General features: G+C 37.3%; 3 protein-coding genes and 1 long non-coding RNA gene across 7 annotated transcripts; 2 read left to right on the top strand and 2 right to left on the bottom strand.

Moving 5' to 3' along the window:
- Positions 1 to 3,763: 3,763 nt before the first annotated feature.
- LOC127794144 (palmitoyl-acyl carrier protein thioesterase, chloroplastic-like) lies at positions 3,764 to 6,468 on the bottom strand. The gene is made up of 6 exons (XM_052325062.1): positions 5,863 to 6,468; positions 5,184 to 5,317; positions 4,542 to 4,655; positions 4,265 to 4,442; positions 4,110 to 4,178; positions 3,764 to 4,021 (listed from the first exon to the last, which is right to left on the bottom strand). Exons 1-6 carry the CDS (start codon positions 6,283 to 6,285, stop codon positions 3,764 to 3,766), a joined length of 1,176 nt encoding a protein of 391 aa, XP_052181022.1. The 5' UTR covers positions 6,286 to 6,468.
- LOC127794145 (uncharacterized) lies at positions 3,914 to 5,868 on the top strand. 2 transcript variants are annotated; one of them, XR_008021548.1, is made up of 5 exons: positions 3,914 to 4,027; positions 4,117 to 4,301; positions 4,526 to 4,772; positions 4,981 to 5,334; positions 5,405 to 5,868. It is a non-coding gene; the product is annotated as an uncharacterized LOC127794145 (long non-coding RNA). The 2 variants fall into 2 exon arrangements; XR_008021547.1 differs by lacking the exon at positions 3,914 to 4,027 and having other exon boundaries at positions 4,034 to 4,301.
- Positions 6,469 to 8,949: 2,481 nt separating the features above from the next.
- Positions 8,950 to 10,465, top strand: LOC127795257 (HVA22-like protein e). Of its 3 annotated transcripts, none has more exons than XM_052326827.1 (5): positions 8,953 to 9,191; positions 9,348 to 9,374; positions 9,593 to 9,715; positions 9,890 to 10,038; positions 10,215 to 10,465. In XM_052326827.1, the coding sequence occupies exons 1-5, from the start codon at positions 9,148 to 9,150 to the stop codon at positions 10,253 to 10,255; spliced, it is 384 nt and encodes a 127-aa protein (XP_052182787.1). In that variant the 5' UTR covers positions 8,953 to 9,147; the 3' UTR covers positions 10,256 to 10,465. The 3 variants fall into 3 exon arrangements, with proteins under 3 accessions (XP_052182788.1, XP_052182787.1, XP_052182786.1); XM_052326826.1 differs by having other exon boundaries at positions 8,954 to 9,191; positions 9,890 to 10,082; XM_052326828.1 differs by lacking the exon at positions 9,348 to 9,374 and having other exon boundaries at positions 8,950 to 9,191; positions 9,890 to 10,082.
- A 3,783-nt stretch (positions 10,466 to 14,248) lies between these two features.
- Positions 14,249 to 15,703, bottom strand: LOC127794271 (uncharacterized). Its single transcript, XM_052325246.1, has one exon. It carries the CDS (start codon positions 15,701 to 15,703, stop codon positions 14,249 to 14,251), a length of 1,455 nt encoding a protein of 484 aa, XP_052181206.1.

The raw sequence follows: 15,703 nt of genomic DNA, 5'->3' as shown, positions 1-15,703 counted from the left end.
TCTCCTACTGCTATGCTCGCCGTCGGCGACCTGTAACTCCACGATTCCTCTCGATTTCTTCTCTTCTCTTGCCTATTTGACTTCCTGAATCCACTGGAAGCACCCTCAGCCCAAACCACCGGCCAAATCACTGTCAAATGGCCGATTTAATCTCGACTCCAACAAACACGATTTTCTGGCCAAACCCAAGAACTCACTAAAATCTACACCAAAATGCTCAAAAATTTTCAAAAATCATCATTGCAACTTAAGGAACAAAAACCCTCTATTCATTTCTCTCAATTCTTCCCAAAACCATCGATCTAAAAACCTAAAATCAAATGAAGAAATAGCCAGCGGTTGTCGAACCACTCCAGAATTAGTATCTCTATATATCTCTTCTCTTCTCTAGTTTGCAGCAAAGTGCACCCTAGGTCGCCTCTCACAAGGAGCCTCACCTTCTTCTACCGACAAGAAGAACCAATATAAATAACAGTTTGTTTAGAGGGGGTTTGACAGAAAACTAAGTAACAAAATAGAAAACACAAGGATAGATGAAAATCAGTAAATAGAATGCAACCAGCTGTGTATTTGTCCCCTATGTGAAATCTTCCTCGTCCAACCTATAAATCTTGGTTTGTTAGATGTTTTAATCTCCGGACATCAAACTTAAAGCATCCCCAACAACCGTCCAAGGATTAGAATGATTGGAACAACAAAATGAATACAGAAATCTCTTATAAACAAAATGCAACCATTCACTCTCTATTCAACCCATCCGGAGCTATGCAAAAACAACCATTCAAGCACATTATATTCATTTCCGAGATGTTATACCAACCGGCTACAACACACTTTGTTCTCTTAAGCATTTAACAGAAAATGAATCCATGCAAATTCACACAAACCTACCATGAACTCCATGCACTCGAAAGTCTGCTCAAACCAAACCAAATGGAAATGAGTAAGATTAAAACAAACAAACCAGTTTTTGCAGCTCATCCGGGACTCCGATTCCACACGGGTTCAAGATACACCACCAGTTACAATAGCTTTAGCCTTCCATTACAGCAAGGAAGACAAAAAATGAAGACAAAATAGAGAAAACAGAAAATGTTAACAACCAGAAAATGGCCAAAATCTCCTCTCTTTTTCTCCTCATTCCCCCTAGAAAATAAGTGCTAAAAAGCCTTAAATACATGGCTAAGAAAGGAAGAGCTAGGAAGGCTAGGGTTGGGCCTAACCCAATAGAAAAGAAAAGAAACAAAAGAGAGCCCAAAACAGCAAAATCGAGCAGCCCAAATCAGCTCCTTGAAAGTGAGCCCAAGCTCTTTTAGATGAGTCCCACAATTGCCCAAGGCTGGCCTACCCTCATGAAGTCCGAAATGAGCCACTTCAAGACTTTTCTAGCTGTTTCTCTAGCCCATCCAATATTCCCTAAAGCTAAGCAAGCTTGGATCCATAGAAGTAAGATAGAAAATAATGTAAGGATGATTTGAAGTATAATAAAATAGAAACCATGAAAGATCAGCAAAAATTACTTCAAATAGCGTAATAAGACTGAGGTGAAATGCCAAAATATAGCATAAATATGCATGCTATCAAGAAACCCTCAGCCAACTCAACTATTTATAGTTGTTTTTGGCCGAATTTTTCACCAATCTGGTAGCCCCACATTGCTTGAGCTACCCCTAGGCCATAATGATCAACCCACCTACGCAAACAGCGATGGGATGCTAACGGTCAACTGTAACACCCCATTTTTCTCTTATAGAGCATGTTATTATACTGGGGTCCAAAATATACATAATTTTTTTTTTTTTTCTTTCTCGGTACATAACTTAACCCTGAGAAATAAGAGTTGTCCACCAAATTGTTCTAGTTTTTGTTCACGTAGCATTATCCCTCCAACAAATTGTGTATGCTACAATTATAATTCCTAATTTTTATTTTATTTATTTATTAATAAATTTTAATTTTATTTATTTTAACATACACATAATCAATAATCAAATACACAAAATAATTAAATAAATAAATTAATAATTAGATACATAAATAAAATTAATAATTAAATACGTAAATACACAATATTACTAATTCAATACTAAAATAAATACAAAAAAATCACAAACTAGGCTTATCTACTCCTTGTTGTCCCTGCAGAAGATGTTGTCACCGCCATTGCTATTGGTGCTACTCGTCGCGGCTGCTACCTTTGCAGGTCACTGCCTCCCCTAGATCTGGTGTTTGCAACTCGTCTGCCTTTGCTGATTGATTTTACTTTTGCATTTGCTTGCAATTCATCTTCTCCGATCAATTCACCCTTCACGCGTCAGGCTAGCTTCTTCCCACTTTGATGGTTGTTGTGGTGGGAGAGATGGCGATATTGTCCTTGAAGATTTCGATTGCCATAATTTGTGATCCATTTCAGTTTTGTCATAAATTTGACAAATCAATTTGGCGATGACGAGGGATGAAGGAGTGTGATTTTAAAGTTAGTTCCCTAATTTTTTGACAATGGCGATCCGTTTAGCAACTTGTTGAAGATAGCCTAATCAAGAATCAACGGGACTCGGTGCGGTCCTCATTCAAAATCATCTCTGGTTCATTTATAAGAAATGAGAAAGAAATAAAACACAATTGAGAATAATTTTCCCTTTCAAAATCATCTCTTGTTCATTCATGAGAAATGAGAAAGAAAGAAAACACAATTGAGAATCATTTTCCCTCTTGCCAAACAACTGTAGGCTGTGGCTAGAAAATTATAACCTTTTTCCAAGAACAAGAAGAAAAAAAAAAAAAAGAAAACTGAGATTGTCAAAAGACCAAAGTGGCATTTTAGTATGGGAAAATTTTTAACTTTTGTAAAAGTATTTATAATTTTTGAAAAATAATGATAATTTATAAAACGTTGTCATACGACTGAGAGAAATAAATCAACATACTATCGTTATTGACTCAAAATTAACATTAATCCCACGGATCCAACAGTGAATACAAATGTAAATTTATTTTTAAATAAATATTATTTTTCTCAAAGAGAAATTCCGCAACACCTTTTCTTTGAATATCTGTATGACTTAATGAAACTCTACCTATTCATTAAAAGGGATTAATTTTTAATAAAAAAAATTAATTTATATCGTCTTTTCTTATGACCAGATATGCTTAGAATGCATCTAGTATTAAAAATCTTAAACAAATTAATTAAAAATACGAAAATATATCTACAATAATCAATGTGTAAAACATGAACACTTAATCACGGGACTCTTACTATACATGCATTGCTCTTCCACTGATTCCACTGCTAAATCATGTTCCATACAGAGCCTAATAAAAGGAGGGTGGGTGGGTCACACACAATAATATGCTCTGAGTGAACAACAATCTGTAAATTTCTTGAGATGATTGAGGCTGATGTATGTTTGTTTGTTTGTTTCGTTTTTTTTTTTTTTACTAGAATGGAGCTGATGAAGAAAATGTCCTTTTTTTTTTTACCCTTATTTGACACATAATCTTAATGTTTTAATGGAAGCAAAAGCAAACTTTCTTTCAAATTATTTAAAAAACTTGAAAACTCTAAGCTCAAAATCAAAATAAAAAATCTCTAAGCAAAACAAAAAGGAGGACTGAACTGAACTCTTGGAAACGCATTGCAGAATCATAAGAGAGAAAATCAAATCAAATGAAATCAATGTTACATACACTACCACGGTAAAACCAAAAAAAAAAAAAAAAAAGCACAAATCAACGCCAACAAATTTAGAGATAACTGAGATTAAATCATGTAATTCGGTTTGGGCTCCCACACCGACCTCGCTCGCACGATCTCCGCCTTGTCGGCTTGCATTCGAAGCAAATGCGTGCTTTCCAGGTCTCCTCTGTCGCCATCTCTGCAACTTCCTGATGATTCTTCGGCTGATTTCGGTTTCGTGGTCGTCAAGGATTCCAGCACATTAGATTGCCGGCATTCGCGTCGATACTCTAGCGTCATGCTTGTAAGATTATAGTCTTCCAGCACGTCAATCGGCACGCTCTGCAGGTACAAAAATTAAGCCTAAAAGGTTCGTACTTTGACCCCTCCATTGTTTTTATAGCTGGTCTCATGAGATTTCGTGATTTACCTCTAAGATCCATCCGATGTATTTTACGTTGTTTACGTGCTGGTTGGCGTCCATGTCGTTCCATCTGGGCTGATTTTTGGCGGAGAGGAGGAGTTGGTGAAACTAGGAAATGTGCATGCCGAAAGTTTGATAAAATGAGGCAGATGGGTACTTACGGCTAAGCCTGATCGAACACGGTCCGCGGTTCCATCGGTGAGTTTCTCGATCTTTTCGCTGTCAACATCCTCGGTAGAGATTGCAATTCTGTCGAGGTAGAAGGGCTGGACCTCTTTTCTGACTTCGTCTGGGATCTTGGACAACCTTCTTGTTTCTCTGTTCATGATCACCCAAGTGCTGCAGCATAGACGGTGAAAAGTTTAGTTTTTCCTTTTTTTTTAGAGCAATTTTAAGTTTTGAGTACCGGATTAATTGTGTAGCTTGGAGATCAGGCACCTGGTTGCTCTTGTGATGATTCTTTGGGTGTTGTAGTCCCTAATTATCCAGTCCCTACGCATTCCATTTTTTCCTGCTGCATCAACCCAGGTGTCAATCTCAACCACATCTCCCCTGTTCACATTTCATTCAATTCATATCATTCCATGATGTTGAAGCCACGCCATAAAAAAAGGGGCTGAAATGTGTTTCGATGTAATTTCTGGTGGCTCACATTCTGCTCTCTATTAGGTAATTGTTGGCAAGTATTGCTTTCGACAAACACTTTTTGAAAATTCTAAGTTCTTTTTTTTATGGAGTTACAGTTTGATGTATATAGGTCTCAGACACTGTGTGTGAATCAGTGAATTTGAAAACAGTGGACCTTGATAGCATATATTCCTAACATATGGCAAGAATTGCACGATTAAAAATTTTGGTTTATGTGGGATTTTTTCAGATAACTTAATGGCATGTTGCTGCCATCTCGGCTGCAGAGAGACTGAAATTATGGGCAAGTTTTCATAGAGCTTTGTGGGTCGCTGCCACAGAAAAGGTAACTTCCCAAGCTTTTGTGGGCAAGAGAAATTCCTGACATCTTGGATCTCTGTGTAAAGAAGGGAAGTTGGACTGGGAAGGAGAGTGGGAGAATTATGCATGTACCAGGAGCTGTACTTTTCGACTTGAACATGTATGCGTGTGACTACCCATATGAGTTTCCTGATGCTCATTTCTCTTGTTGCACCAAAGCCATTCCCGGCAAGACCAGAACTCGTTACATGATTCAGAGCTGTTTCCTGCATTCATTCCACAGGTACCAATTTCAGCTTAGCTTTGTTCAGTAAGCACCTCAAAAAATTAGTTCATTTTTATCTACCATTCAGGGAACAAATGGCTGATTGAGGAAGCTACGGACCACAACAAAGTGGGATGAGAAAGAAGAATGAAATCTAGTATCCCTGTCATGGAAAAGAGATTCTCTCCTGCATGGATTGCCAGTGGTTGATACAACGTTAATTCCTTATTATATTTTCATAAAACGAATTGGTTATTCTGGATTGTCTTTTGCAACATGGCATTGCTATTTGATCATATTTTTATATTTATATAATGTGATAAATGACATAATATGTTAATGTGGTAAAACCATTAGTTGAGGCATGCGTAGATTGCATGAGGTCCCTTGTACCTGGTATTTTACCAATTTGTTTACATTTGAGACAAAATCCAGATAACTATGGGTATGGTTAATATAGGGTACAAAAAAGAACATCGCAATCCCTTTCATACAAATGTGAAAAGTTTGGGTGCTAGATAGATAAAAGAAGAGAAGAAAACCAACCTGAAGAAGATTCATCAGAGTTTCCATGGTAGCAGTTTTCTCTGGACCGATTTCATAAGACCTGATAACAAATGTCTGCCTGTAAACAAACCGATCCTCGACAAATCTGCCATGGAGCCAAGCCTGGGCAGCCTCATTGACGCTTCTTTGATTAGTGCCCAAATGTGGAGCCCGGCCAGGAGCAATCCCATTAACCTTCCTCCCATTGATCATGTCCACACTCTTATGGTTTCCGGCATTCGCTTTCACCACCAAGCTCAGCCTAGCCTTTCCTGCAGGATTGCTCAACCCACAAAAACCCACCTTCAAACCCTGCACGGCTGTTCCAGCATTCATATTCTCGGCCTTGAGCAAGTCCTCCGGATAGGCAAAACTTACAGTCTTGGCTGAAGCCATTGATTTCATTGCTAGGATGTCATTCATTTAGAGTGGGAGAAGGAGAAGAAAAGTAAAAACAGTTTTTATGAAGTGTCAAGAAAGAAAGAAAGAAAGCTGGTTTCCGTAGCTTCTTAGCTAATGTTACTTCGTTCTGAGGGAAGAAAACTAAATTGTGAGTAGGTCCAACAACTGGGTGGAAAGGAAGGGGAAAACCCAATTAATTAAGGTTTTCAAATGTAGAGAGCGGAAGAAAAGAGAAAGTAGTCTGCGTTCAAAACAGGTAATTGGAGGAGAAGATGGGATTCTGCAGCTCAACCACTTCTTTGGGTGGGGGAGAAAACGGGCGAGCCTCCAATGTCCATCATTGGGTTACACGCAAAAGTAGATGAGAGAAATTATATGAGCGGTGAAGCCGATTTGCATGGTCTTTTCTGGATTTTAATTATAGATAATCGAGATATATATATCTAGTTATTGTTATAGCATGCGAATTAATTTGGCTATTTGCTTACTACGTACTGTGCCATGTCTTATTTGTTGTTGCTATAAAAAAGGGATGAATATAGACCGGAGAATTGTCCAAAACTGGGAGATATATATTTATAGGTACTGCTACTGAATGTTACGTAAGAGGAGTGCTTTTATTCAACACCTTGTAATTAAGCCAAAGCCAAAAAGCCAAATATGCATGTCCCGTCCTCATATCGATCGCAAGTATATTTGGTTTCATTACCTTTTAAATTCATGGGAGTTTGGTCAAATTCTTATGATTGTTGGTGGAGCTCATATTTAATAATTTATATGCCTTCATTTATTTTTTCTCTCAATGAAAAGGTAACATTGAATGATTAATGAAAATCAATTATACTATTTGAACATGGCTAACTGGTTACCCATTTATTAAGTTAGACATAATGTAGTCAACAATCTAATGAAATTTGTAGGGCTAGCTAGATAATATTTAAGTATTATTCATGGGTCTATAAATGTTATAATATTTTGCTAGGCTTTTGTTAAAATATTATTATTAACCCTTCATCTTCACACTTCTTCTATGATAAGAGATAATGGGAGATGCAAAAAAATAAAATAAAATATACACTCACAAAATGTAAACTTGAGACTCCATACTCATTAAAATTTATTAATTATTAGGTTTCCATCTAACCATATCTAGCTACTTTCATTTATTTATTGTTTGGATTAGAATAGTGGGCAACAAATTTTTTCTATTTTTTGTTATCTCATTTGTTGTTCTCAAGGAAACAGATATTGAGCAGGTACCGTACCACCTCATCAGTTCCGGATAACACCCGTGTGTTAGTGTTACAATCTTATGGCCGGCAGTTGAGTTATTGAAATTAATTTTGATCCAATAAAAATAGTGTCAAAGGCGGAAGGAAGGGCAAGCAAGCACGCACTAAGCAGGGGCCAATAAATAGCCTTATAGCAGCAGCCATGACTGCTAGGCTAGCCCAGCCCAGCCCCTTTGTTTATAATTATTATATATTTACTCTTCTTGGCCGCATCTTGCACATCTCCTGCATTGAAAATTGGAAAACGTAATTAAATCTTAAAATACTTTTACTTCTTCGTTTCAGTTAACCGATTGTATCAGTTTTATAATAATCTATTCAAAGTAAAATATTTTACGTGTTGTTGATCTTTTTGAAACATATTTCTGAAGGTTGAATATTATATTATGATAAATTTTGTTCATATTTGAGTTATGAGTTACCAATGCATGGCTTCCCTTTTTCCACGTTAGAGTAGAGTAGTAGAAGTGTGTTTGGTTGAGAAAGTGTAGAATTTAAAATAACATAATATTAATATTTCTTAATGTAAATTTGGTCTTAAACACACCAATCCAATTTGGGGAAACATAAAAAAGTATTATCCAACCTTAATGGCCCAGACTGTTTAAGGGCTTGGCTGGTCGGCCCACAAAAGGCCTTGTTCTATAAAATTTAGGCACAAAAACCACACTGTAATGGGTCATACTAACTAAAAGCAGGGATGTTCCATATCAAGTCTGGAAAGAAATAACAAAATTATTTTATTATTTTTGAAAATCCAAGTGCTGTCAAAAGTCAAGTGTAGAGGTGGGAAACCGGGGGGTGGGGGGTGGGCGCGGGGGTTGATCTAGGGACTAGGCCTAGGGCCTAGGGGAAGGGAGGAGGACTCTGAGCCTACTAATACCACAGATCCACGCGGGCAGCGCTGAGAAGGACACGTATCACCGACCTCGTACTTCATAGACAGCAACACGTGGCTTGTGTTTGTAACGATGAAACCTTATGCTTACCGGATTTTATTATGTTAACATACATGTCCGGGATCAACTACATACGGTGACTTACTTAATTGTGATAACGTTAATTAAAAATATTAAATTATATTTATAAATTTATTGTACATTATAAGATAAGATATAATTAATTTAGACAACATGAAATATTTGAAAGAGGAGGTGAGGTGTCCTTATCCTTAACTTGTATGATAACATGATCTTTAATTAATTAATGTAAATAAATGAAGCAGGATTGGGAGCCGATTGGTGATTAAAATAAAGATTTGGGCGGTGGCAATTTGCTAAAGCGAAGCTCGATGGGATGTCCACATTGATAAAGCCAGGATCCAATTCCACGCCGAAGCCGCCACGTGTCCCCCCTCTTCCGCCTTCTATGATTATATGAGGACCCTCTCACACTCGCTCGGTCCATCATTATCTCTCGGAACTTTTTGTCTTCCTTCCTTACAAGATCCGATCGAAACTCTGCTTCTCCTCTTATCAAAGCAAAGCCCCTGTCACTGTTTGCTGTCTTCTTCTTCTTCTTCTTCTTCTTCACTGTTGCAGATTCGTTTAATCAGCTAGCAGCTAAAATTTCATTTCGAGCTCCGCCAAAAATGGACCGTTGGACATTACTCACCTACGTTCATTCCCTTGCTGGGTAATTAATTTAATTAATTTCGCCTCATCTCTCTCTCTCTCTCTCTCTCTCTCTCTCTCTCTCTCTCTATATATATATATATATATATATTCCATTTCTTTTCAATGAAAAAAGATTTATGTTTCTTGTTCTTGTTGCCGCCGCCACGGCATGCAGGCCAGTGATGATGCTGTTGTATCCCTTGTAAGTGATCTATTATATATATATATATATATATAATTCTTTCTTTTTCATGGCAGTAGTACGCTTGAGTGAATTTATTAAGCTAATTCGTACGTTTTGAGTTCATCTGTATTGATTTTATATACATATATGTATAATATATATATATAGTGCATGTGTATGTGTGTGTGATCTGATCTGAATTGTGGGTTAATTAATTAATTTGTTTTCGTAATTAGGTATGCATCTATAATAGCAATAGAGAGCCCCTCAAAAGTAGACGACGAGCAGTGGCTGGCTTACTGGATCCTCTACTCCTTCCTCACTCTCCTCGAGATGCTTATCCAACCCATCTTAGAAAGGTGATCCAAATTCCCCCAAAACAGACCTCTTTTTATCTATCATCGCATTTTTAATAAGAAAAAATTTAAAATCATATCATTCGAAGTCTTGTCATATCCTTGGAGAAAATTTTGATAAATCAATGGAGACAGGGTTAGGGTTGAGATTGAAAATATAGATGATTTGGGTTGCAGGATGCCAATATGGTATGACATGAAGCTGGCTTTGGTGGCTTGGTTGGTGCTCCCTCAGTTTAAGGGCGCAGCCTACATATACGATAGGTTTGTAAGAGAGAAAATCAAAAAATATGGGGGGTTGGATCGTCGCCAAAGCTCTCCCAATGGTAAGCCCAGGAACAAGTTCGTCGACTTTCTTACTCCTAAGAAAGTGAGCCCCTTCTCTTTTAATTAATTAATTACTGGAAATATGATTTTGGTGTTTTTATGTGGGGTCAATTCAATTGGCTTGTAATTTTGGTCTCTTTAACAGTAAGTTTGTGAATGTTTTTTGGGTGGGCAGGGAGAGCAAAAGGCGTATTGAAGAACAAGAAGAAATTATAAGGAGAAGTGCTTTTCAGTGGACGATATTAACTATACCTGTCAAGGGAATATATATCTTAGCCCATATATGTAGCTAACTTATAGGTACTGTAGACACTGCGCTTATTCTGCTCCAATCCAATGTATATATATGATATGATATGATATGTACCTCTTGTATTATATGTAATAGAAAAACACAGCGATGGATGGCGTAATATGCCCCGGAAACATTTGGTACAAATTGCATCATTTCAGCAAAATAACTTCATTCGATATAAAAACAATATCACTGTGATATTTTACTAAGTTAGGAAAATCAACTTAATGTTGGGATTTGAATGTACACCAATTATTAAGAATCAAGAGAAATTATTTTTAATATTATATTTATTTTCACACAATAATTAACACAACACGTTACGTAGGATAACATAAAACCCTCATTAATTTAGTTTTTAAATAAATAAAATTGAAATCTCTCACTATGTGATTAACGCTTCAAAAGCGCATACAAATTACAATCTTAATGGTTAAATAACATCATCTCAAAATTTAAGGTTGAGTTTTTTTTTTTTTATGTTTTTAATTCATTTTGAGTTTTTAATTTTTTAAAATATTAAAAATATATTTTTTAAAAAAAAAATCAAAATAATAATTGGGTGTTTTTAGCTAAAACAGTTGAAAATACTCAAAATGCGGAAAACACACAGCGCCGCCCCCCCCCCCGGCCGGCACAAACCCACCATCTCTCTTCTCTCTCTTTCCTTTCTCCTCTCTTCTCTTCTTTTGGCCATCGACCGCCACTGTCGTCACCCGCGCTCGCCACCCTCTCTTCTCTATTCTCCAAGCTGCCGTGAACCGCCATAACAGCCACCGATAGTTTGCCATTCCTGTTGATCGTCGTTCACTGATCCTTTCCCTTTTTCCTCTTCAACGCCAATCTCTCCATCATTCTCATCTCTCCTCTGACTAGCACGGTGCTCGGAGGCATCATTGCCAACCCAGAAGAACTGGTCATGGTGGTTCAGTGTCTTTTGGGGAAGGACTATCCCCCACAGTAGTTTTGATTTGGGCAAGATCTTCGCCTACAAATATAAATTCAAAATTCAGATTTCATATCTGTTACAGGATAAGTTGGAATACTCGATAAGTTGGAATACTCGTATAGACACGTTGTCAAATAATATGAAATTTATTGTTTTATTTTAATAATAGAATTTTATTACAAAAAAAAAAGTTAATTTTATTATTTAATAATTAAATTTATTAAATAATATTATAAAATATTTTCTTAAAAATTTGAGAGAAAACGTATTTTTTAGTTTTTTGTTTTAAAAAATAATTTTTTTAAATAATAAAAACTAATTTTTAAAATAAACACTCAAAATACAAAATTAAAAATTAAAATGCAGAAGAAAACGGAAGCTAAATAATTGATAACACATGAATATTTGAGTTGTAAACAACATTTATAATGGTGAGGCCCGAGGCCTGTGGGCCATCCTTAAGTGTGAGGCCCACAGGTAGCTCATAAGGCTCGTTCGTAACACTTGGACTTCAACAAAGGCTATTATAAATTGGGTTTTGGGTTAGGTTGGAATAAAAGTGTAACGCGACTCATTTAAACTTTAACTAATCTGTTGAATATATTTTAAATTGTATCTAAAAGGTATTGATGAATAGAGGATTATAATACAATTTTAAGCAATACATTAAAATTTTCAAGATGACTGGAGAAAATATATATACACACTAAATAATATTTCAATTTTTAATCATTATTATTATGTTAAATGCTTTGTCAAATACATTATCGTAGCATGTAACAACTTTAACAAAAATTTAAGAAATATTATATTAAATTTAAAATAAATAAGATGAGTTAAAGTTAGGTAGAGGGTAAATTATTTTTTATCTTTCTTTTAAATTGGTCAGCAAATTTCAATTTTTTATAAAGGTTGTCATTAATATTTGAAATTTTTTATAACGTGATCACATTTAAAATTTTTCGACACCACTTCGGACTTCGGACTTGGTGAGGTGGGGCTGAGGTGAAAAGCAAAAATTCTAATTGCAGCCCAGAGGTGGTTCACACCTTAAATCGAATAAAATTGTGCCACAATAGATACATTTATACGAAAAAAATTTGATAGCCAGACAAGTTTACAGAATGAAGACAGAAAGACTAAAATGCACTGCCCCTGTTGTCGCCATTGCAGCCGTCGCCGCCCCTGCAACCATCAACACCTCCACCGCCGTTCGCTTCCGGTCACCGCCCATGTTTCTTCGGCCATTCGCCTCCGGTCACCCGCTCCTTCACCGCCGCCAATGGTAAGAACCAGAGGCCCAAAATATATTTCCTGGCCATGTCGATTCAAGCTGATGGCTCTGAAGCACCACCAGTACCAGTGGTAGGTAAGATGAATAGCTTACCCTTCTGAACGTACAGGGGACACTGGATTGGTTCTCACTTGACTCATTAAGATGAATAGCTTCTCTTCCACCACCAGGCACCAGGTAGGCAGGTATATATACGTTGTTGTGTTGTTAAGTGGTATATATTAATGTAATGGCTGTCCGTCGTGACTCATGAGTTCAGTTCGATTTTGGAACAAATTAAACATATGGCCCTCGTGCAAACAGGCATATCTTCTAATTAATAGAGATAGCTTCAAGAAAAATTGTCAAGAAAACTTAATCTTCCTGTGCAATATCAGTATGGTTGGTGGAAATAATTAATTAGCTAGTGGGAGAACTACAAAGTGAAATTTGTGAAGAATGGTAGCTAGCTAGAGAAGGATTTTTGAAGGCAATAGAATTAGATTCACGTACGAGAGCCTAATGTTCTTGAAATAGCTAGCTCTTTAAGTTTGATGGAGCTGTAACAAAATAATAGAGAAAAATAGCAAAGGAATTCAATCAGGAATTCCGTAAAACACTTGGCTGGCAGAAAAATGATGACTACCAAACCATCATATTCCTTATTAGATGAATAAGCCTTTAAATACACGTAAACAATAACAGAAATGTAGAATAATAGGGACCCAATATCCCACTAATCATGTCCTACCAACCTTTCAAAATATTACCAACTAACCCAACAAACTTTGACTAAAAAGATTTAAACGAATTTAGCAGAAAATAGAACATGATAATGATGGGAAATAATCGGAAATTATTTCCATATTAACCTTAACAATAACTTTCCCATGTACTAATATATTCGCACCGTCTTCGATATGTCCTTGTGACCTTGTCTGTCACCTTCAACTTACTTCACTAGCTGATAAGTATAATAGACATGTAAGTGAAATGTTAATGAATGCTTAATTAATTTTCTCGTCATTAATTATAATATTATTACTTAGTTCATTATACATTTGGAGTATATATAGATATGTTATCCATTATATACACACATATGTATAGTCAAGTTCATTATATAATTAGCAATTTCATTCTATCCCAGTCTAATGGTACATTTAAATCCTGATGCTCAAATTGACATTTTATTTCAAGACGTAATTCCTTAAATTTATTGACCGTTGGATATTTAGTAATTTTTGGGACTAAAAGTTGTCGCTCCACCAAGAAAAGATCAATTTTGAATAAATTGTCCTCAAATTCTTTATGATTTTGGTATGACTTATTTTTGCTCCTAAAATCTTTGAAATTTACTTTTTTTTCCAGATATCTCTTTCATTAACTTTTAATACAAAACATAGTGTATTTCACACAAGCTGACTGATACTCCAATATGTACCATACAGCATAAACAGCAACATTCTTAGGTAATTGAAACACACGACCCATGATACATCAACTCGTCTACAGATTCTCAAACATGCTCAAAGACTCTGAAAAAATTTACAGAGAGTGAGCACGCAAAAAAAAAAAAAAAAAAATCAAAAGTAAAGACAATTTAGGTGGCATTACCGTACAACTAGGCTTCCAATCAAGACCAAGTGAAGAGAGCAGCTATTAGAGCTCAGTAGATAAGCTAGGCAACGCTCAAAACGCAGCACTTGTTTTGGATCCATGCAATGGTTGATGTTCAGTTTCAAACTTGAAGTTGAAGTAATTGATGCCACTGTAAACACCATCCTCCATGCTCTCTATAACAGCTTCTCCATCAGTAAGAATATTGTCGCGCTGAGTGTATCTAAAAGGAACGCTGCACGTCCCTTTTGTTGCCAGCAACCTCACCTTCACCTTCGTCATTGGCGGCACAACCGCCGTGTATGCAGTCTCCACTGTACTCGTCCATGTCTGAGTTTCTCCCCACTGGTACGCTCCAGAAAACTCGGCCGAAATCTCAATCTTCCCATTCACGATGAGCGGAATACAGCTAACTTCGATGGTGGTTTTGGCGCCCAGCTTCAATGAAACACTCGAGCTCCAAGTACTGGTCCTGGTCTCTACGTAAGCCAGCTTCAAAACGAAGCTGTTGGTTTGTTCGCTCGTGTTCTCGCTCTCTCCAGTGGCCATTGTGATGGGCTTCTCGTCATGGACATTAGCATCTGCGAGGTGGAAATCCATGTTATAGATGGTCCTTGATATCACCAGCTCTTCTACCTTCAGCCTGGCCTCTCTGGTAATGGTGTTGACAGCGGCATTAAGACAGTTTTCCTTGCCCTCGGTGGTGAGTCTGCTGCAGAAATTGTTGTTACCCAAGTTACGGAGGGCAATGACATTGTCATCGACCTTGACCGCATGGAACAGGGTGTCAAGGTCGTCGCTGCTGGGGGCATTTGAGTCAGCCCAGATCCAATTGGGGCTGCGCCTCCAGAACTTTTGGTGGGTATTGGACCATATGCTGATGCTTCCATCGCCGTTGGTAGAGACCTTATTCCCCACTGTCGCATCCCCAATGTCACTACAAGCAAATTGCAGGTATGGGTGACCCTCGATCCAACGAGCGCTGAGATAAAGATCGTTATCACCCTTGAGGGCAATGTGTTTAGGCAATATTAACAGCGATTGCCAATCCATGATCGTGCATACATCAGACTTGTCCTTCTCTGGAGTGGCTGAACCAACTTTCAGGCAAGAGTCGTAATTGGAAGGGGCATTCCCCCATAAGCACACATATTTCTTGAGCTGGACATGGAAAAATCGAACTCTTTTGGGATTAGGCATGTCATCTACATAAACAGGCTCGAATAAAGTGCAGGAGGATTTGGATTTGTTTTCCTCTGGCTTGCTGGCCCCGGCAACAATCAACTGCTGGTCGTCAAACAGCTTGATCACCCAATACTTGTTGTAACAGCACTTTATGTGCACCAGTGGATGTTTCTCATTGCTGCTGTTTGCCAACTCCACTTCGAACTTCACGTACGGGCTCACAACGTTCTTTCCCGAGAACTGGAAAAGCCCACTGTTCTCTTGGCCGCCATTCTTTTTACAATAGCACAGGTATTTCCCGTTCATCTCTGATTTCAACACCACAAACCTTGGCAACTCCAT

Source organism: Diospyros lotus, chromosome 2, assembly GCF_014633365.1.
Source record: "Diospyros lotus cultivar Yz01 chromosome 2, ASM1463336v1, whole genome shotgun sequence".
Taxonomy (NCBI): Eukaryota; Viridiplantae; Streptophyta; class Magnoliopsida; order Ericales; family Ebenaceae; genus Diospyros; species Diospyros lotus.
The sequence above is the reverse complement of the archived record's forward strand: the minus strand, read 5'-3'. Positions and strand labels throughout refer to the sequence as shown.